The sequence below is a fragment of the Alligator mississippiensis genome, chromosome 2 (assembly GCF_030867095.1).
Source record: "Alligator mississippiensis isolate rAllMis1 chromosome 2, rAllMis1, whole genome shotgun sequence".
Taxonomy (NCBI): domain Eukaryota; kingdom Metazoa; phylum Chordata; order Crocodylia; family Alligatoridae; genus Alligator; species Alligator mississippiensis.
This window is the reverse complement of record NC_081825.1, coordinates 70,334,260-70,355,621: the sequence shown is the minus strand read 5'-3', so window position 1 is coordinate 70,355,621 and position 21,362 is coordinate 70,334,260. Positions and strand designations below refer to the sequence as shown.

At 41.6% G+C, this 21,362-nt stretch overlaps 1 protein-coding gene and 1 long non-coding RNA gene across 4 annotated transcripts in view; one reads left to right on the top strand and one right to left on the bottom strand.

Moving 5' to 3' along the window:
* The first annotated feature begins 462 nt into the window (after window positions 1–462).
* Window positions 463–21,362, top strand: part of LOC132248558 (uncharacterized) — a 132,245-nt gene continuing 111,345 nt past the window's right edge. Inside the window, exons 1-3 of the long non-coding RNA XR_009459780.1 lie at window positions 463–5,477; window positions 12,308–12,487; window positions 15,416–15,534. This is a non-coding gene — a long non-coding RNA (uncharacterized LOC132248558). The remainder of the gene's footprint in view (window positions 5,478–12,307; window positions 12,488–15,415; window positions 15,535–21,362) is intronic.
* PDLIM3 (PDZ and LIM domain 3) overlaps window positions 8,965–21,362 on the bottom strand; it is a 35,617-nt gene continuing 23,219 nt past the window's right edge. For 2 of the 3 annotated variants that reach the window (XM_006276046.4, XM_006276045.4), the window contains exons 5-7: window positions 12,372–12,502; window positions 11,127–11,238; window positions 8,965–10,990 (exon numbers count right to left, since the gene is read on the bottom strand). In XM_006276046.4, the coding sequence (XP_006276108.2) occupies window positions 10,801–10,990; window positions 11,127–11,238; window positions 12,372–12,502 (433 nt within the window). In that variant the 3' untranslated portion in view covers window positions 8,965–10,800. Of the gene's footprint in view, window positions 10,991–11,126; window positions 11,239–12,371; window positions 12,503–19,055; window positions 19,320–21,362 lie in introns of all 3 variants that reach the window. The other variant, XM_006276044.4, reaches the window with a different exon arrangement.

Here is a 21,362-nt window from a genome sequence, read left to right as displayed (position 1 = left end):
ATTCACCATGAATGGGGCCCCGGTCAGGCCGAGTCATGGAACAATCCCCACAGTACAGGAGGGAATGTGGCAGGGGCAGGGGTGAATGATTCTCTCCTGCCTCTGCCTCTGCCCCTGCCCCACTCCCTCCTGCATTGTAGCGGCTCGATTTGCCCCCTCCCCCAAGCCCAGACACAAGCCTAGGCCATGCTGTGCTCGGGGTGGGAAGCAGTGGCACTGTGAGTGGGGCTACAGGAGGGGCTGCAGCCACCCCAAAATATGCCACAGACTCCCCAACCCTCTCCCAGCCCAGCCCAGCCCAACACCCCACCAGGAACAGCTCAGCGCTGCCCCAGCCCACAGCAGCCCGCAGCCTGACCTGCCCTACATGCTGAAACAGGGGCACACACCCCCCATGCCCTTCCAGGGGTGCATGTAGTGGTGGCACTGGGAGGGGGGGCCGAATGGGGGGGAGCTTCCACATGGCGGCTGCCGCTGTCCCACTTGGCCACACACTGTGCTGCTTTCTCATGGCCAGTCAGAGCTCCACAGACTGCAGATGGGGCTCATGCCCGGCCTATCGCATGCCGCCGGGGGCAGGCACAGAACACACTCCTCCCCACCACCATTCAGACCTTCACATCTCTGCTGCAAGGGGCTAATGGCCAATTTGGAGAGCAAGCTCATGGGGGAGGGGGGGGTGCTGTGCAGGGATGGCGGCACCTGGAGCGCCCCTCCTCCTCCCCCGGGTAAGAAGCAAAGTATGGGAACGTGCCGGGGGAGATGCCACTGCCGCGCCCTGGGGCATGCTCTATCCCACCTGCCCACGCATAGCCTCTACAACCTTTGTAAGTACCCCTGGGGGTACACATACCCCCGGTTGACAACCTCTGCTCAAGGGACATCTTGTGATGAGGGTTCCATGAACTACCTGGGGGGGCTTAGCTACCCAGGAAAAAGAAACTAACACCTTTGAAATGGTTGCTAAAAGCCAGGGACCTGATGTCCCTAGAGGACACTAGACAGTCACCTTGCTGGGGCCACTTGACCCCCAGTTCTCTTCCCTGCTTGGTGCAAGGGGCTGGACCCGATGATCTTCTGAGGTCCCTTTCAGCCTTACAATCTATGAATCTATAAATCTATAATTAAGTAAATTATATTTAAGCAACGTATCGAAGGATAGTTGGATGAGTTGCAGTTTCTCTCTTACATCATAATAATTAAAAATGTAAAATACATAATGTGAAGATGAGGATTAAATCTTTTATGCTTAAACACCTGTCAGGTATCCTCCATTCACTTCCTTTTTCTTTTTTTGTTTGTTTCTATAAACAGATTGATACAAGAATTAAAAAAGTTGGGAAGATTAGAAATATGGCCTTTTAGATGAGTCACAGTGCAGCTGCTTATCTTATTGATTCCCAATATACCTTTTGAAGCCTGAAAGGAATGGAAATTTTTTCAATCCTGGGCTTTCAATATCTGGCAAAACCTCAGAAGCTGAACAGCAACACAAACTAGAGCACATAGCCATTGCAGTTTACTGAAGAGGGACTTCAGCAATCTGGGTTTCATTTCTGGCTCTTTCATTGGTCATCAATGGTTAACCTTAAGCAAGTCATGAGGATAATGATGCCATCTTTGTTTTTTAAAGTACTTTGTGATTTGCTGATAAAAAGTGCTATGGAAAAGCATTGTGCTATATAACTGGAGCTTCAAAAGAATCACTAAAGATTACATGACTTTTTCTAAACTGATGTCTGGCAGCGATTGCTCTTTCCCTAAAGCCTGGATACACAGAAAGTCTGCCCTAGATTTCAATAATTGCTTATTTTTTAAAATAAGGACAAATACGAATGATTTACGTGATCCTCAATAGCTTCAGATGCCATGATCTCTTGGGATGTTTCAGTTATGGTGTCTATATCCCTGTGATTCTTTCTAGTGACAGCTGGATAAACGCAGACAGCTCACAAAACTTGCTCATGTCCTTTCACACAGAAATATTGGACTCAGCTGTAAGGTCACCTGTCACATCTTGAGTATTGTAAGAGGATGCATATCAATATTTTTTGAACCTTTGAAGAGTTGCAACCAACACAGATTTATTAAAACATTGCAGCAGTAAGGACATAAAGAGGACAGACCTAAAGGCCTCATGATCAGTTTCAGACCCAGAATACATGAAAGATTTAAAAATGTCAGTTTGGTCCCCGTGACTTGCTGGAAAAAGAGGAAATCAGAGCCAATCTTAGTTTTCTTAAACTCAAGTCTTTCAAATGGATCTAAAGTTTCTAGGACAGAATGATTTACGAGATGACTTGAGGAAAATGTTACTTTCACTGCTTCTGTGCTCAGTTTAGGTCTGATGTCTAAGATGAGTTATAAATCTGATCTGGCACTGAGGCCATGGGTAGAAAGAAAGACTGTCCTACTTCCACTTCTTAAGAAACTGCAATACAGAGGAAGACTTTTTGTCAGATTGCAGGGGTGACCCAACCCAACCCTAGAGGATGGGAGAGAATTTGCCTGCTTCAGAGACTAGGCATTCTTTCCATCATGCATGGTAGTAGAATAGGGGTGGGTAAACTGTTTTGACAACTTGTTATTGGTCCTGATATCGGCATCTGGATGCATTTGATGCTCAGTCCTCACTTCTGTCAGCAGTGAGACAATAGCAAATACCTGTAACATGATACTAAAAGACCAAAGGCATTTTACACAGCGCCAGAAGAACAGTGATGTGGGTTCCCATAACTAAACTGCTGTCCTGACAATGAGTGCCCTTCCGAAGTGCTGGTTCTGGGATCTCAATCCCCCACTGTTCTGGTGCCAAATGTGCAGTAGAACCTTCTGAACAATGGATGGATTTAGGTACCCCGTCAGCTCCTATAATGCAGGCACAAGGAAGGAACAGCACTGGTTGTCAGTGCCTTCTGTATGACATTTCTGAGAACTTTAATTTTGTATCTACTATGAGGGCCTTCTGTGCCAGCATGGCTTGTTACTATTAGAAATAGAGGGTGGGAGATGTATAGAAAAGGTAATTCACAGATAGGGGAACAGAGTCGAAATAACTGAGGCAGGAATGCAAAAATTAGAATATAGTATTAACTTCAAAGCAACCTTGAGATTCTAAATTCTGGATGCCCAGGTTTGCATTTCCAGTTAAAATGGAAAAAGAAAATAAAAATCTTGCCTAACATGCTGGGCGGAGGTGACACACTAATACGGGAAAATGAGAGCATGGAACAGAGAAGAGCCAATATCTGGAGTCTTAGGCTTTTACATTTCATATAATCTTGGAGATGAAATTGGTAGGAGGTAGATGGAAATTGAGCCGGTTTGATGAACAAGATAAATGCTGACAGCAAGAACCTTTGGCTACTGGTGTTGCCAGCAATGTAGGACTGTCTCTTTAGCTTTTCCCCTGGACATTCTTTGGCTGTGCTGACTGGCTTCCCTGCCTCCTACTCTCTTTTTCGTTGCCTTTTTTGCTTCAGCCTCACTCTACCTGCCTCTCTGCTCTTCATCTTGTTCTACTTAACTTCACCCAGAAACATCCTCTCTGTCTTTATCCATCTTTTCAGTTGATCATCAATCTGCTTCCAAAATTAAAGATAGAAGTAAACCAATCAAAACACAGTAAGAAATAACATGAAATATCAAGAAAAATGGTAAGACCAATGTGCCTGCATAAGGAGCTTCTAGGATGCCTCAACTGCAAAAGGAAAGCATTTAGGAAATGGAAAAATGGGTAGGTCACCAAGAAAGCATACCAGAAAATAGCAAGAACCCATGGGGACAAAATCAGGAAGACAAAGGTAAACAGTGAGCTGCACCGGGTGAGAAAGGTTAAAAGCAACAAGAAGAGGTTTTGTAAGTATGCTGGCCAGACAAGAAAGACCAAGGAAGCTGTGGGTACACTGTTAAATAGCCAGGGTGAACTCTTAGCAGAAGATGCAAAAAAGGCAGAGCTTCTTAACAGCTACTTCGCTCAGTCTTCATGAAAAGATGAAGCTGTAGCCAGATGCCTAAAAATATTATTCGGATAAGGAACGGAGCAGCCTGTGGGATGAGATAACAAAAGGGATACAGAGCTTTTGAGGAGTCTAGATGAATTCAAGCCAGCAAGGCCTGAAGAACTTCATCCTAGGGTACTGAAGGAACTGGCAGAGGTCATTTCAGAGCCTTTGGCGATAATATTTATGAAATTGTGGGAGATGGGTAAAGTACGAGAGGCTGAGTAAAGGGCCAGTATAGTGCCCCTCTTTAAAAAAGGCAGAAAAGGAGGACCTGGGGAACTACAGACACTGGAGCATATCCTAAGCAAGCTCATTTGCAAGCACATGAAGGAGGAAGGGCTGATTACTAGCAGCCAGTGTGGATTTTTTAAGAACAAATTGTGTCAAACAGGCTATTGACAAAATAATTACTTGGGTGGATGAAGGGAATGCTGTGGATATAATGCTGTGGACTTCAGTAAGGTTTTTTACAAAGTCCCACATAACCTTCTCATAATTTGGAGAACCACGGGTTGGACAAGACTACAATGGAGTTAAAGGGCTGGGTGATAGGTTGGTTATGACCTATCACCCATCCCTTGAACCTTGAACCTGTACGAAAAATCCTCAAAAAATTGCAACCCATATTAGAAAAAGACCCTATTCTTAAAAAAATCTTCCCAGAGCCACCCATCCTAGCCTTCAGACAAGCACCAAACCCCGCCAACCTCATCACCAGAAGCAAACTTCCTCAACCCCAGAACACACCAAAAGGATCCAGACCGTGCCATGACAAGAAATGCAAAACCTGCCAACACATCTCCACCACCCCCACTATTACTACACCCCACAACAGAGCCATCAGCATCCCAGGATCTTACAGCTGCACCTCCAGGAATGTAGTATACCTCATCCAATGCACCAAATGCCCTGATGGAAGATATGTAGGAGAGACCAAACAACAACTGCGCAGCAGAATGAACGCACACCGGAAATCCATCAAAGACAGAAACACCCAATTACCGGTGGGGGCACATTTCTCACAGGAGGGCCACTCTCTCTCCAATCTCTCAGTCCTGATCCTCAAGGGAAACTTACACACACTTCCCAGAGACGAGCCTATGAGCTCCATTTCATCAACCTGCTGGATATTAGAGATCAGGGACTAAACATAGACCTTGGATTTTTGATACATTACAATCTGCCTGGCAACTGACTCCCCAGCCCAGCCCAGCCCAGCCCAGCCCAGCCCCTGGCTTGTTTACTTTTCATTCCATCCAGGAAGAGCACGCAGCAACTGCTGCAGCGTCCTTAGCCTGACGAAGGGTTTTTGAACCCGAAAGCTTGCTTAATAACTATTCTCCAACCATTTGGGTTGGTCTAATAAAAGATATCAAATTCACGCAAGGAACCTTGTCTGCCTATATCCTTAGACCAACATGGCTACAACCTAAACCCCTGCTACATCTTCCTATGCACTCCACCTTCAGTCTGGTAAGTATGCAGGAGTGAAACAGTTGCCTTATGCCCCATTACACTCTTTTAGTGATTTGGGCCTTTGGGTAATATAGGCCTTTCTTTTTGGCTTGAGTATCCTGGAACACAAATGTTAAGATTTGATATTTTGTTATTTTTGCTTTTTAATTTGTTGTCTCAGCTCAGATCTTCATAACCTTCTTAGGGCCACATAATTCCAGCTGTTTAAAGCAGCTGGCTTACTAGCTGGATTCTAAAAAAAAATAATTCAGACTCCTGCATAAGTATTTTTAACAGAAAAATAGTTTCAAATGCAGATTAGACACCTGTAAAAATCTGCATTCAAAAGTTAGTGACTAGAAGTGGGGAGGAGCCATTTTGTAAGAAATGTGAAAGCTGATTTTTCTTTTGCATAGAGGCTTCTCACCCTCCTTACTAAATGCTTTTCCCAGTGTCATTAACCCCGTGTTTAGTGCTTCTCAAAGAAAAATGTTGTGTCCATCAGATTTCCAGAAGTTCCACAGTCTGACTTTCTTTAAAACTTCAGTAGCACAATACACACTGTTTGAATATATTTTACTGTAATTAAAAATTAAAAATTAAAATACATTTAGGTGCTAACAGAAGTTGCCTATTTCAAATGTAATAAGTTTATTTTTAAAAAGAAAAATGTATTTTAATAAAATAAATCTCATTTAAATTAAGTCTATCCCATTCCCACCCCTGTTCTATTTCCTCTTTAATTTTCCACCAGGTTAAGTCACAGACTGTTGTAGGGACCAGGTGAAAAAAATTAAGAATGTTAAATGTATACATTCTAAAAAAAAAAAGTGGTTTGCACATATACCCTAGAAACATTAGGGACATTTGAAATCTCATTTCACATCTAGATATAAATTTTGCATTTATCTTCTGCTTTTATAACCAAGATTCTTGACCTAAACATCTCTGAACTTTGGGTGTTTGTTGCTGTCCTGGGTGCATGTGTAGACACTGCACCTGGGAGCAGTTAACTCTGGTGCAAACTGCTCTGGAGTTTATTGCTTCACCCTAATTACATGTGTAGATGCATCCTCTGAAATCTAAATATTTTAGTTCTAAGTTTTGTAATTTGAGCCCATTGATGATAACTTCCCTCCCTCCCCTTTTGCTATATTTTTTGATTTTTTTTGTAGCTATGAGAGTTACAAATAACATTTAAGATTATTGTAATTCAGACGAATTAGAGAGAGCCATTCTTTGTTGATATTATGCTCTGTATAGTTATTTTCACTGCTCTTTTTGAATAGTCAGTCACAAAAATCCCCCTTTACATGTTTTTCACAAAATGAGGGAGAGAAAAAAGCTTAAAAGACTGGAAAAACATGATTGTAAAATTGAAAATGTATCTTTTGGTAGACTGTTTGTAAATGCTCTAGATTTGAAATACTTTGTGTTCCTTTGAAATTGAGAGAGATACCCAAACAGATAACTGGCATGTATCTTTAGAAAGAGGATGTGAAAGTCATGTTATAATTAATTTGTTTACTTCTGGATACATTTATCACTTTCAATGCTGTGAGAGGTACAGCTTAACTTGAGTTTTTAAAATACCCACAAATAACCTTACTCCTTTTGTAGAAGTAACATATCTGGGAAACACTTTTTACACCTGTTGGTCAACATCTGAAGTGTTCAGATAACAAACGTATGAAGTTATACTTAGCATCTTACTCTCTATCCAAAAATAAATGCTTCTCGCTCTACACAGCTTGCAACTATAAAAAGTATTTGTGTGTAGCTGACACCTGTAACCTTAAACTATCAGGATCATAGGCTACACCATTCTTAAATGAGTGGATAAAGGACTTCCCTTCAGGGCTAGATATTTTGTAGAGGAAATGTTTAAGGAACACATGCTGCAGAAAATGAAGCCTTTGGCATGCTGCAGAGAAGGGCAGCCATATCTTCCACTTCAATTTTAAATATATATTTAGTTCCTTCATACTGGAATTTGGCAGAGACTGTAGGACAGCTCACATTTCCCCCCTCCCTTCCCTCTTGCCATGTCCTTGGAACTTTGGGTTAATCTGAGATAGAAACCTTTATTTCAAGCCCTTCATTTCTATATTCCTATGTTCTTTTTCTTATAGCACTGTTAAGTCATTGGCCTTGATACCTATGATTAGACAGGCTCACCTTCTGGTCTTGCTAAAGTCACTTGCAACCTTAAACCTTGTCTTAAAATAGTGTCATATCACAATGTAATGCCATTAAACTACCCTAGAACCTTTTGCGTTAGATCATGGGCTGCAGTTTTTAGCCTGACAGCCTGGTTTTACATACCTGTTACTTTTTCCAAATTTAGATTGGGGTATGTGTGAGCAGATAAGAAGCAGTGGGCTCATCCACAAGAGACATTTACTGCAGAGCTGTCTAATTAGCTCTGCAGTAAATGTCCTAGCGTCCTCATGTTTGGTCCTGTTAGGCTACAGTAAACTAATAAACTCCGCAGCCGGTTAATACTTGTAAATACAAGTACTATCCTGCTGCAGAGTTTTTTATTGCACAGCAATGCATATGTAGACACTGACAAGGCTAGCTGGGGCACAAGGGAGCTTCGGGGCAGAAGGGGGGAGGGGTGCTGCCTGCCAGCTAGCCCTGCACTGGAGCATCATCATGCCCCAGCCAGCTCCTCCGCAGCACATTGAGTCAGGTCAGAGCAGCCTTGGGCTTGCAGGCTGATTCCCTTGAGCCCCCTGCCAGTCGAGGCTGCTCCAACCTGGTTCAGCATGCTGTGGTAACAGGAGCATGTTCAAACCTAGCACCCAGGAGCAATAAAGTCCAGTGTAATATGGGCTGGAGTTTATTGCTGCAAATTAATTGCATGTGTAGATGTACCCAGTGAGTTGCTGATCTCTCAACCTGAAAATACACACTGACCATGTCTGTATACATGCCAGGAGGCTGCTGTAATTACAGCGTGTCAGAGCAGACCCAATTGAGTCTGCTGGAACATGCTAATTAGCGTGCTCCCGCCAGCCTCTACATCTCATGTAACAGTGTCCCCATGCTTCAAGTGGTGGTGGGGGTGCTTTAACTAAAGCTTGTTTGATGAGCTTTAGACAAAGTACCCTTGCTGCCATTTTGAAGCACAGGGGCACACTCAAAGCCACTCTAATTATAGTGCCTCACCCCACCCCCAGAGCACATGTTAAAATGCCTTTGCATTTTTAGTCTTCTCTGATTTAAGGAAGATGGAGGCTTTTTGGCTGTAATGATGAAGTTAATTTTGTTTTTCTGCCTCAAGGAACAAACCCCTTGGTTTAAAAAGCTAATCTTGCCCCTAAACATATATTCCAATGTCCAATATAAAGATCTATCCATGTTTCACCTCTACCAGTATCTCAAGAAATTGTAAGCACACTCAGTTATACTGCTGAAAATGCCAGTTTGTGATATTGTCAATTTACTAGTCCCTCATACCTTCTTTTTTCATTTCCTACCAGAAAAGCAAAATAAAAACTTTTGATTGTATGTAGTAGATTTATTTTTACCTTTAGCTATTTCATAGAAGAAATTAACATTAAATAATGATTTTAAAATCTCAGTTACATTGAAAGTTTCTAAATAGTGTAGCTGTTATGTACACTTCTCTTTTCAAAGGAAAATTTAGATTTCTTTTACAGGATGTGATCAATGGAAAAATAAAATAATACAAATAAATTTTCTGATACTTGGGAAGCACAGTTATATTCAGTGTCTGAAAATGAATTAAGCAACCAATGTTATATAATAGGGCACATTATTTTATACTTTCATATTTGAAAACTGTTAAATGTAATACATGAGAAACACATTTAGTAAATATTTACATTCTGAAATAATACTTTATGGCATCTTGTAAGCTGCTGAAAAACAGGTTTTTTTGTTTCAGACTGAGAGATGCATTTTTAACGTTTTATGTATGCACTTAGAATATACGCAATATTTTGTTTTGTTTCAGTTTTCTGATGATTTAACCTTATCATATGATTGAATGGGAGAAAAGTGTAGTGGATTCCATGCTTAGGTGTTCACACGTGTTAGGTCCATTCCTTGCATCTGGCAAAGTAAATTGCTGCCTGTGAAAGCTCTCTAAACCAGTTAATCTCGAAAATGCCACCTTCTTCACTTCCTTCTGCTTATCTGCTAGGTTTATATGGTTGATGCAACATTTTTTTTTTATAATAAATTCCATTAAAATACATTTTTATGGCTGATACTAACTATAAATGCTATGGCCCAATCAGCAGTGTAACTTGGGGTGGGTGAGATGGGCACCAACCCCGGGCGCTGACTTAGGAGGAGCACCTGCTGAGGCTGTACTCCAGCAGCAAGAGCAGCCCTATAGCATTGCTCTTGCAGCAGCAGCTGGTACATGGACACCCTGCTGCTGTTGAAAGAGCAGAGACAAGAGCTAGGGCGGGCAGAGCACCCTGCTCTTGTGACTGTGGCATCCCCCCCTCTTCTACAGGGGTTGCCCAGGATGCAATCCCAACTTGTTACACCACTGGGCCCAATTTCTTCAGCTGGTGCATACTTAAGAGTTCATGGACTTTTACACCCACTGTTAGGCGCACATAGTTCTTCAGATGCATGCAGAGTTATTAACCTACACATACCCGTATCTGCATACAAAAGCCTGACTTGCGTGTATGCCCTGAAAGATATTAATTACTTATATCAGCTACGAGAAAAAGTGCACATGCATTGAGGCATGTACATGTTTGAAAAGTTGTTGAGTATTTTCTTGAGCATTCACCAAATGCTTAATGCAGATTCCTTTACTGATAGGTATGTGTACAGCAGATGTGAACAACAGCTGTTTGGCAGTATAAATGCAAACTCCTTTTTTTTAGTGGATTGGCCCTTTAAGAGCTTAGAGATACAGGAATTCAGCTTATATTGGCATCAGGCTCCAAAATTTACTAAAATATTTGTGCAAACATTTGGTTCATGTTGAAACAAATTCTAAACAAAAATAACATCTCAATTATCTTGTATTCCTCATACAAGAGCTCCACTGCTCCAAAGTTATTTTAACCCCATACAGTTTGGCATATAAAACGTTATTGGTTTATACCCCATTTGATTACATTGGCAGCTTCAAAGAACAACACTTTTTCAAAATAGTATTGGTATCTAGGCTACTGCTAGCTGATAGGGATTTCTGCCTCATTCTGACCCCTTCCCACCCTCCACAAAAGAAAATGTTTAAAAGCTGCTACTTGGATTCAGGCAGTTAAGTTCAGCAAGTTGCACTGCTGCTCTAAGCTGTTCATATCTTTTTGTTTGCATGCACGTATGTGTTAGCATAAGACTAACACTTTGGATAAACAGTAACTGCTTCATATCCCTCTGGTGGCCTCATGCGGGCTCTTGCATGTGTTTCACAGTATAGCTGTCCCTCCACAAAGAAGTAGCCCTTTTGTTTCAGGTTGATATTGCAGTCGGAGCACACAAAGCATTCTGGGTGCCGGTACTTATCACGTGCCTTCACCACGGTACCACTGTTTATAAAAATAATTAAAAGAAAAATAGGTGAATGTTATAAAACATGATTAAAATACTTTTCTATCTTTACCATTTGAAGAGATATGCTTCAGTTTGTTATAACTATAACAAAATTGAGAACAAAGAACTTACACAATGCCATTTCCACATCTGTCACATAATGGCACCTTTTGTACGCTTCCTGTACCAGTAGGAATCTTTGTTACTGGTGCTTTCACACTTCTTATACCCGTAGGACGTCCTTCTAAGAAACAAGACATTGCCAATTATTTACAATGTAATATAGATGCACCTGGCTATGATTCAGTGCTTTGCTGTAATGTGTCTACTTCTCTTGATTTATAAGCTTTCACTTCCATCAAATAAAGTTGAAGTTTCTGTAAACAAAAATCTTGCTTTCCTTTTGTGATACATTAATTTTAAGGGCCAAATTGTGTCTCGCTGAAATTACTTCCATATTGTCATTAACTTCATTGGGATAGGATTGTGCCTTGAATGGTGTTCTCTATTAGGGTCATGAAAAGATTACTTTATGTCTATAGAATTAATTTGAAAATGGATTCTAAAAGATTGATACCACACTATGAATAGAAAATCAATCATCACAAAATGGATGCAGAAGTACACTATGATATATACATCTATTTTTCATGTCACTGTTTAGTTTTGACTAAACTCCTACACCACTGTTTAGTTTAGTTTGACAACTTACACCACTGTTTAGTTTTAGCGTTTTAGATTAATTTTGCTTCAGTTCTGATCTTTACATTTACTATAAATAAAACAGGCAGAATTTCACAATCCCTCATTTGCTTTGTTTTTGACAACTCATCAATTATAATAATTTTGATGCAGTATAATTAGAGGGAAATGAAGGTGCAATCTCTATTTCCTCTCAAACCAATTTTAGCATGGTTTTTCTTTTCATTTAGAATTAGGCAGGGGATAGGGGAAAAACTTAATTTTAGAGAGTTTTAAATCCTTCCTCCTCCTTTTCTTGGTTTAGAAAGAAATTATCATACATTGTATCTTTCACTGGTATTTTTATCCTATCCCCAAACTTCTCTTATGTAAGGTTTTTATTAAGTCAAAGCATTTTTGTACATTAACAGTCTTAACTACCTGACAAGGTAGTCTGAAAAATGATTGACATGTAAGTCTGAAGTCTATTTTGTTGTTTTCGTAGCATGTTAAATATTTAAAAAAGGCCAGTCAGTAAAGGACTGGAGTATTATCTAACATCTTCATCAAAATGTGAAGTTAGATATATAAATCAGATTCTTATAGACACTTATAACCCAAACTCTTTTCAGATTCCCCTCTTTTCACTGATACACCAAAAATGCTGCCAAAAGACAGATGTAAATTGTTTCTAACCAGAATCTTCGGAGACTAAGTCCTGGAGCACCTTAAAGGAGCCAGATTGACGAGGTTGGCTGTGCCCCTCTTGATTGTCATGCAGCATCCTGTACACATCAGACTGAGGCACTGAGGTGGGTACTGGTTCACTGAAACATGAACAAGGGATGAGGGATAAAAGCAGTTAACCAGTGTAACTTTTAATACAGTCAAGCTGCTAGACATAGAATATAGTTCAATATATAAATCTGAGATAAATAACAAATTAAAGAATACTGAATAGTAGGGCTATGCAAAGCTTTGGTTCCTTAAATTTGGCAGAGATTTGACCCAATTTGGTGGCCGAATCTCTGAATCTGAATCAAATCAGGAGACCCTTTAATCTCTCCGAATCAAATCAGAACCCTCTGAATTGATTCAGAAAGATTCAATGATTTGTATATAGACACAGCTTTACATGTTTTTTCTATATATCTCAAGGTACCAGGTGGCTCGTGAATGCTTGGCAGCAGACCTGGAAGTGGACCAGAAGCACTTTCTGTCCACTTCTGGGTCTGCCGGGGAGTGCGCTGGGGGGCCCCACTGCACCCCCTGGCTCAGTGACTGGTGCCTCCTGGGTCTGGGAGGGCATTCAGGGTCCCCCATGGCTGATCGCTGAGCTGGGGGGGCTCAAGGGAGGTTCCCATGCGCTCAGCAGTGGACCTAGAAGTGGACCGGAAGTACTTCTAGTCCACTTCTGGGTTCACTGCCAAGCACATGGGGCCCCCCCCACTCCTGTGGGATGCCTCATCTGCCTCACCATGGCAGCATTCATGAGCCCTGCCTGGTACCTCGATGTATATAGAAAAAATGTTTAAAACTGTGTCTATGGCCAAATTGCTGATTCTCCAAATCAGCATCGAATCTTCAGATTTGGATTCAGTCAAATTGAATCAGGGACAATGATCAGAATCAAGGAATCAAATCACTGTCCCCGATTAGGGCTGAATCCAAATCCAAATCTAATATGGCCTGCTTTGCATACCCCTCCTGAACAGACCCTTTTCCCCAGATAGGCTGTTTTATACAGTGATGAAATTCTGATACAATGATGCCTATTTTATTTTCAATAAAGGTTTTGTAGCCTAAGGTGGAGTACTTAATTTAGTTTTGTGCCTCACACTGCAATTTGGACTATTTGGAGGGAGAGAGTAGAAAAGAGAATGATAAGAGGTTTAAAAAACCATGAGTTATTGAGAAAAGACTGAAGGAATTGAGTTTATTTAATATAGAAAAGAAGACGGAGGGAAGACACATAGCCATCTTTTAATTTGTGAGATTTTGTAATAAAGAGGTTAGTGATCAATTGCTGTCCATGCCTACAGGGGGAAGGATAAGAAGAAATCAGCTTAATTTGCAACAAAAATTATTTGGGTTGGATATTAGGAAAAGTTTTCTAATTATAAGTTCAGTAAAACATTGGAATGGGCCACCTAAGGTTCTGGTAAAGCTTATAGGAGGTTGTTTAGACCAAGTTAAACAAATATTTTTTGCAGGTAGTCTAGGTATATTTGATCCAGCCTCCAGCTAGGGATTGGACTATATGATCTCTTGAGATCCCTTCCAGCAGCCCTACATTCCTATTACTTTGTGTGATGTTTTTAAATAGACAACATGTCTGTTGACTGTGTCTTTGATTTATATTTCCTTCTTTACTGACAAATTCAGCTTTTCAATTGCAGTTATTCAGCAGAAAAATACCTCCATGGAGGGGTAACTTGGATTCCTTTTAAGTGCTAAGTATGGTTATTAGCCATAATAGTCATTATTCACTATTCTTCCTAATGATGCTACAGACATCATTAGCAAAATTATCAGCTACATTTAAACTGCAAATATATATTACTGATGATGCTGGAGAGAGAGACTCTAACCTGATTTTCAGTTCATAGACTCATAGAAAACTAGTGTTGAAAGGAACCTCAGGAGGTCATCTAGTCCTGATCAGAGCAGAACCTTCCCCAACTAGATCATCCCAGCCAAGGTTTTTTCTACTCAGGTCTTAAAACCCACTAAGGATGGAGATTCCACAATTTCACTGGGTAGCCTGTTCCAGTGCTTCACTGCCCTCCTAGTGAGAGAGTTTTTCCTAATATCTAACTTAAACTTCCCATGCTGCAACTTGAGACGATTGTTCCTTGTTCTGTTATCTGCCACAATTGAGAACAGCCTAGCTCCATTCTCTTTAGAACCACCCTTCAGGTAGTTGAAGGCTGTTATTTAATCTCCACCTCTCAGTTTTCTCTTTTCCAAACTAAAGCCCAATTCCCTCAACCACTCCTCAGAAGTTATGTGCCCCAGCCCTCTAACCATTTTCATTGCCCACTGCTGGACTTTCTCCAATTTGTCCACATCCTTTCTGTTGGGGGAGGGGGGGGAGGTCCAAAACTGGACGCAGTACTCCAGACATGGCTGCTCTGATGGAATAATGAATCACTTCCCTTGATGCGCTGGGAATGCTCCTACCAATGCAGCCCAGTATGCTGTTAATCTTCTTCACAACAAAGGCACACTGTTGGCTCATATTCAGTCTATTGTCCACTGTAACTCCTAGATCCTTTTCTACAGAGCTGATGCTTAGCCAGTCAGTACCTAGCTTGTAGCGGTGCATGGGATTGTTCTGTTCTAAGTGCAGGATTTTGCACTTGTCCTTTTTGAACTTCATGAGATTTCTTTTGGCCCAATCCTACAATTTATCTAGGCTGCTCTGAATCCTAGGCCTACCCTCCAGCTTATCTACTACTTCCCCAGCTTGGTGTCACCCAACATTACTGAGGGTTCAAGTAGATATCAAGCCATTGATTATGACCCTTAGAGCCTGACAATCCATCCAGTTTTCTATTCACCTTACAGTCCATGCATCCAACTTGTATTTCCTTAGCTAACCTGTACTTCCTTATCATAGGTTAAGTTTAGGGGACTAGCAGTCTGGCATGTTATCTCTTGATTTATAAATAAAAAAAGAAGATGTACAAATATAGTAAGAGAATAAATACGGGCACTCTATGTTTTTATTTTTACAGTTAAGCATTGGAAATGGGCCATTACCTAACTTTACTCTTAAAACAGCTGCACCTCTCTGAGTTGGCAATCAAGTCATCTTCTGCTCTTGGATCTACTTTACAAAATAACAATTCTCAAGGTAAATAGTTTTGAGAATGGTATTTAAAAGGAAGATATCACTCTCACTTTTAGGAAGGGTCAACAGAAACCTAAACTCCTTTGCCTTTCTGCAGAGCATCTGCTGGTCAGTCTTTCCAAGACTGTTTGATCAATCACTAATTAATATAGTGATTGTTAGATTAAGAGTCATTCTGATTAATTTAATGTATATTAACAGGGAAAATAATGAAATAAATATTGTATTGTGGCAAGAATTCAAGTGCCATGCTTTGTTGAATGGAAAGTCTATTTTAAACAAGTAATTAAGTTTACTTTTCTTTGCATTGGCTATCACATAATAAACACACAATATGAAAGCCTGACCACTTAAAGGCAATGGCAAAATTTTCATTGACTTCAGTGGGCCAAGATTTTACGCACAATGTTTCACATTAGTTATCTTAAACTAAGTGATATTACTAGCTAAATGTGCAGGAATGATAAAATATGGAAATCCTGGATGCATTGTTAGAAACTATGTTCAAATAAATATCGTTAATCTTTTGATGGATAAGGGAATTAAATAGGAGCATAGATATATAATTGAATGAACTATATTATGGCATTTATGCACAGGTAAATGTTTAGTTTAAATCCCTTATTATGAGCTTTTTCTTACTTTCATCAAAACTTATGGTAAAATTCCCATTGATTCTAAGGGACTTGGATTCAGCCTAGTATTTGTTCATCTGTTTGGGGTTTCTTTGAGAGTCAAGTTTGGAAATCGAACAGAAAAAGGCTCCCTGACTGGGCAAAAAAGTTTGTACCATACTGGTATGTTAGATGGCATAAATATTTGCAATCAACCAGATTTCTCTGAGCCATTTTTAAAAGAATACCATGATCCCTAACTATACAACTTTTAACTCTGGGTAATTAAAGCATAAACATTGCTTTTAATGCAACTTCAAAGAAGAAAGGCTGCAAGTAGTAGGAAGAGTTTTCTTTTAAATAAGATAAACTATATCTCTGTCAATAATGATTTCAACTCTTCTTTGGTTTTTCTTATTTTTAAGCAAATCATAGTTAATGGCTACTGTAGAATTACATAAAATACTTATCAGAGACAAGATTTTAAGACAGCATTTCCAAGTTCATGCCAAAGGAGCCACCACCAACTGAGACATTTCACAGCTGTGTGCAGGGTCAGTTCCCAAACTTGAGGAAACTTAATCATCTGTTAAATTTGATAACCATGGACTTAATGCATGATTCCAGATGCAAAAAAAGCAAGTTGTTGTTGTTATCCTAATGTTGTTGAGGGTGAATAACCAGGCTGTCCCAGGGGAGCGGGGGCACCGGGAGACCCCCGCGGTGGCCAAGGGGTCTGCTTACCTCCCGCAGGGCTGGAAGACCCGAAGAAACTCCACGCGCCGACGCTGCCGGCGCGGGCCATCAGCCGGGCGTTTATCCGGCTGCGGCTGAGCGGCGGGGGCGGGGCACGCCGGCCGGGAGGAACAAAAGGCGGCCCCGCCGAAGCAGCAGGGCGGCTGGAGGGAGAGAGCAGGAGCACGGAGCTCCAGCGAGCAGGGGATCAGCCGCCACCCGCGGAGTGCGGGACGCCGCCGGATAGAGGCGGAGCAGGCTGTGAGCAGCGCAGCAGAGAGCCCAGAGGGGCAGAAACAGGGGGAGAAGTCAGCCCCAGAGGCGGGGCAGCAGCCGGCGGGGAACTCACCACCCGAGGCAGCGGGAGGCATAGCAGCTACCCCGAGAGCGGGGCCAGCTGTAGCCGGTGTTGCGGAGCAGGCTGCGAGCAGCGCAGCGGAGAACCCAGAAGGGAAGAGACAGAGGGAGAAGTCACCCCCAGAGGCGGGGCAGCAGCCAGCGGGGAACCCAACACCCAAGGCAGCGTGAGGCGTAGCAGCTACCCTGAGAGCAGGGCCAGCTGTAGCCGGTATTGCGGAGCCGCCGGAGTGGGTAACGGCGGCCGAGACTATTGGGGGAGGCAGAGAGGACGGCTGCCTCCCAAGGAAGGAGGGATGAGGGCAGCACCCTCCAACTGGGTGAGGCATACCCGGCCCGAAGACAGCCTGTAGGGGCTAGGGTGCCCGAGCCGAGAGAGAGGACGAGACGAGGACGGGTGAGAGGCCAGGACAGGAAGACCTGAGGTGGCGTATGGCCGGGGTGTAGGGGAGGACGGAGCCCCGAGAGTACCTGCGAAGAGGCGTGCCGGCACCAGGGGATACCCCTAGGGAAGACCCCCCACTGAGAGAGTCATCAAAGTCGTGGCAGGCGAGTTCTGGGGTCCCCCTTAATACCAGCCGGGGTAAACCCTGGGGCGTACCAACGAAGCTCGGGGGCACAAGATCCCGAGCCCGGGCTAAGGCGGCGCGCGAGCTCCTAATCGAACGGAGGCGGGTACACAGGCAATAGAGCAACATTGTCACTCCACAACGGTCTTGTAGGTAGAATTTTGTTTCCATCATGAACTTGGCTTAAGTACTTTTGGATAAGTATGATTTTTTAATAGTTAGACAGGCCTGATTCAGCAAGGTGTTTAGTGTCCTGAATACTAATTGATGTTATTGTCTGAAAACTTAAATTTTAATATTTGTCATAATTCAATTGCAATGCCATACATATTGTTAAAAACTGTTAGTAAAACAGAATAAAAAGTAGTTAAATTGTGACAGTGCAAATAAAGGAGGAAGACATTGAAATAATAAATTATTAATGAGGGAGCTAGTGTACCTTGAAAAAAAGTTTTACACTCAAAATATTACAGGCATGGCCTGAATTTGGTTTTGGAGCCCACTCTTTAATTCTTTGCCATTTTAGTCACCCTACTCCTAGTTGTTCAAGGATTTCAGCATGGATTTAACTACCATGGATAAAAGTAATAATTTACTGTTCTCTAGACATGGAGGAGCACTGTAGAAGTATTGCACTTAACCTCAAAACCAGACAAAGAGTACTTATGATCATTATAGAGATTCTCTAATAGACTTAGAAAGGAAGGAATATCTACAAGACCTCCCTGGCATGCAGAATTCTAGTAGAATATAGATATTAAGAGACAGTGTAGGATAGTCTTTTTGTTTAGACAACAAAGATAGATAGCATAGGTCTTAGGCTTGCAAATACTTTTGTGACTGCTTAACTTTAAACACTTAAGTTGTCCAGTTGAACTCAGTGAGACATCTATTGTACTTAAAATTAGGATAGCTTTTTCCAGAATCAGGGCCCAGATGGGGTAGATTAAGAAAATAGCTAAAGTCTTAATCTTTTATTTATCAACTACAAAATACACATTTTTTTCAGTTACTCTGTTCCGTAAAACTTTCCTCTTATAAATTCTGAAAAACTTCTAACAATCTGGGCTAGAAAAAAAAGATCTTTCATTGAATGGCATTTGAATAGAAACTGTAAAAACATAGTTATTATTTAGATACAATGTTAACAATTGAGTATAAAAATTAGACATTGCCTGAGTATAAATTTTTTTTTGGCTGTGCTCATGGTTTTGTAAATGTACTCAATGAACAGAAGGCCTTTAGTTACCTCATTAATGGAGTTTCCCCCAGAGCTGTAGAAACCTGGCCCTGTAGTGTTTCCATAATATTGTCATCTGAGTACAGCTGCAGAGGTGTATTAAACTGAGCATGTACAATCTTGACACCAGGAAGCTCCATTTCCAAGGGAATGTTAGGGGCCATCTTAGATGCAGCTTTCAGCTCTGTTGGGCAAATAGTACTAACAGTACTAACAGAAGAGGGAGTGCTACGTCCACTGCCACCATCAATACCGCAAGGAGTATTGCATCCACTGTGTTAATAGCCAGTGTCAGAAAGGAGTGCGACACAAGCCAGAATACCCAAAATAAAGACAAAAATAAAGGAGTGCAGTGATGTTAACAAGAAGTCGGAGAAAAATATTAAACAGAGAAAAGCAAAAGTATGTTTATTTTAGTTAAAAGCAGTTCCATTTTTTTAAAAAAGGTCAAGCTCAATTAAAAAGACATTCTATATATTTCCCCTTTTCACAGGCAGTAAATATAACTGGGAAGCTGAAGAAATTTGGCAAGTAATATTACTGTGTAATTCTCACAGGAACTACCTGGTCTTTACAAGTGGGAAACTGAAGCAGAGGGAGTTGCCCAAGATCATTCAGTAGCAGAGTTCAATTGGAACCACAAAATCCTGATTCCAGGCTTGTGTCCTAGCACTCTGTTTCCCTGTCTTCAATGAGGTTTTCTAGATTTCTAGATCTTATGGGAGATTGTTTATAATATTTTAAAGTTATTAGTAAATTTATTTTATACATTTGCTTTATTTTGTTGAAAATTCCAAAAGTCAAGTAAAGTAACCAGACATACTTTTGCCATTCTAAATTCTAACATTTTCAGCAGAGTGTAATATGGCCCTTCACAAAAGCAATATAGATTTTTGGTCACGTTCACTTTTGAAGTTGAGCTTGGTTTTGACTTCACCTAAAACCTGCATGTTGGCTACAGCTTCAATTTTACTGTAGCTGCTGTTCAGTCATGACTCACCAATTTGGCAAAAACGTTAGAAAATCTTTAGTAAAGTAACTTAGTAAGTAACATATCCAAAAGCTTTCGAATTCTCCCAAGTTCACCATATTTACAACTCTCCCCACAGGATATATGGCTCTTTCCAGCCCTAATTTGCTTCAGAGTCTTTTTTCACAAGGGAGAATTTTCTCCAGTTGTGATGGAACAATACATAATCAAGGTCTTCCATGGTCATCTGAGAACATTTACTTCTGGAAGTGTTCACAGACATGGTTATCAAGCACAAGGGAAAGTGTGTAATACCACCTGCTGCTTCTCTTTTACATGCTAATATAGTGACTGCTCTTCCCTGGCTGAGACTAAGTAAAGACATTCAGAAAGCCCGAGGCAGATTCTCACTACTTTTATGGCTTTTTCTAAACACCCTAGATTAGTTTGGGAGTGAACAGAACTCATGTTCACCCTTCAGCAGAGTTGGGGTGAAGGCCTGTACTGGCTGAGGAAAATGCCAAGCAGCCAGCCACCCTTGATTCGCTAGTGCAGCCCCAGCCTTGCCCCCCCTCCAGCTGTCAGCTGTCAGCAGTGGCTGGGCGGGGTGGAGGGAGATGGGGAATGGAGCCCATCACCATGGAAGCCCTCCCATGCTAGCTTAAGTCTGGGGGAGGGCCTCCACTCTGCCTCCCCACCCTTGGTTTCTGGTGTGGTGGACTGTGCAGGTCCAAGCTGCTGCTTTTGCCTGTAGCTGTCAGGTGGTCAGGCTGTGGGGAGTGGAGAAATGGAGCCATCCACTGTGTGGACCCTGCCTAGCCCCTCCCCAGACATTAGCCAGCAAGCTGGGTGGGGGAAGGGCATGCAGACAAGCACCAGCTGAGTCTAGCCCACCTACCCTGACAGGGGTGGGGAAGCCGCAAAGCATCCTGGGATGCCAGAGGACTGTGACCTAACTTAAGTCAGGAGGTGATCTGGGACAGAATTTCGATAGACGGGTCTAACTTAAACTGATTAAATCTGATACGACTTCCATCGAGGTCTGTCACAGACTGGATTTCACCACTGCTCTATGTGCACTGAGCTTCTGTTCTGTTGCACATTTAGACTGATTTCCAATCACTTATACCACTCCATGTGTAATTTTGTACCCAACCAGAATGATCCTAAATATACCAGAGAGAATTTTACATTGCACATATGAAGTTACAAAACAATTCCTGCATAACAGCTACTTTTCTGTGGAGAGGAAAAGTTCTCTATATGATTCTTATGTAGAATTTGTGCAGGACCATATTCTCAAAATTGAGGCAGAAACACATTCCTTACCATAAAAGTGAAATCAA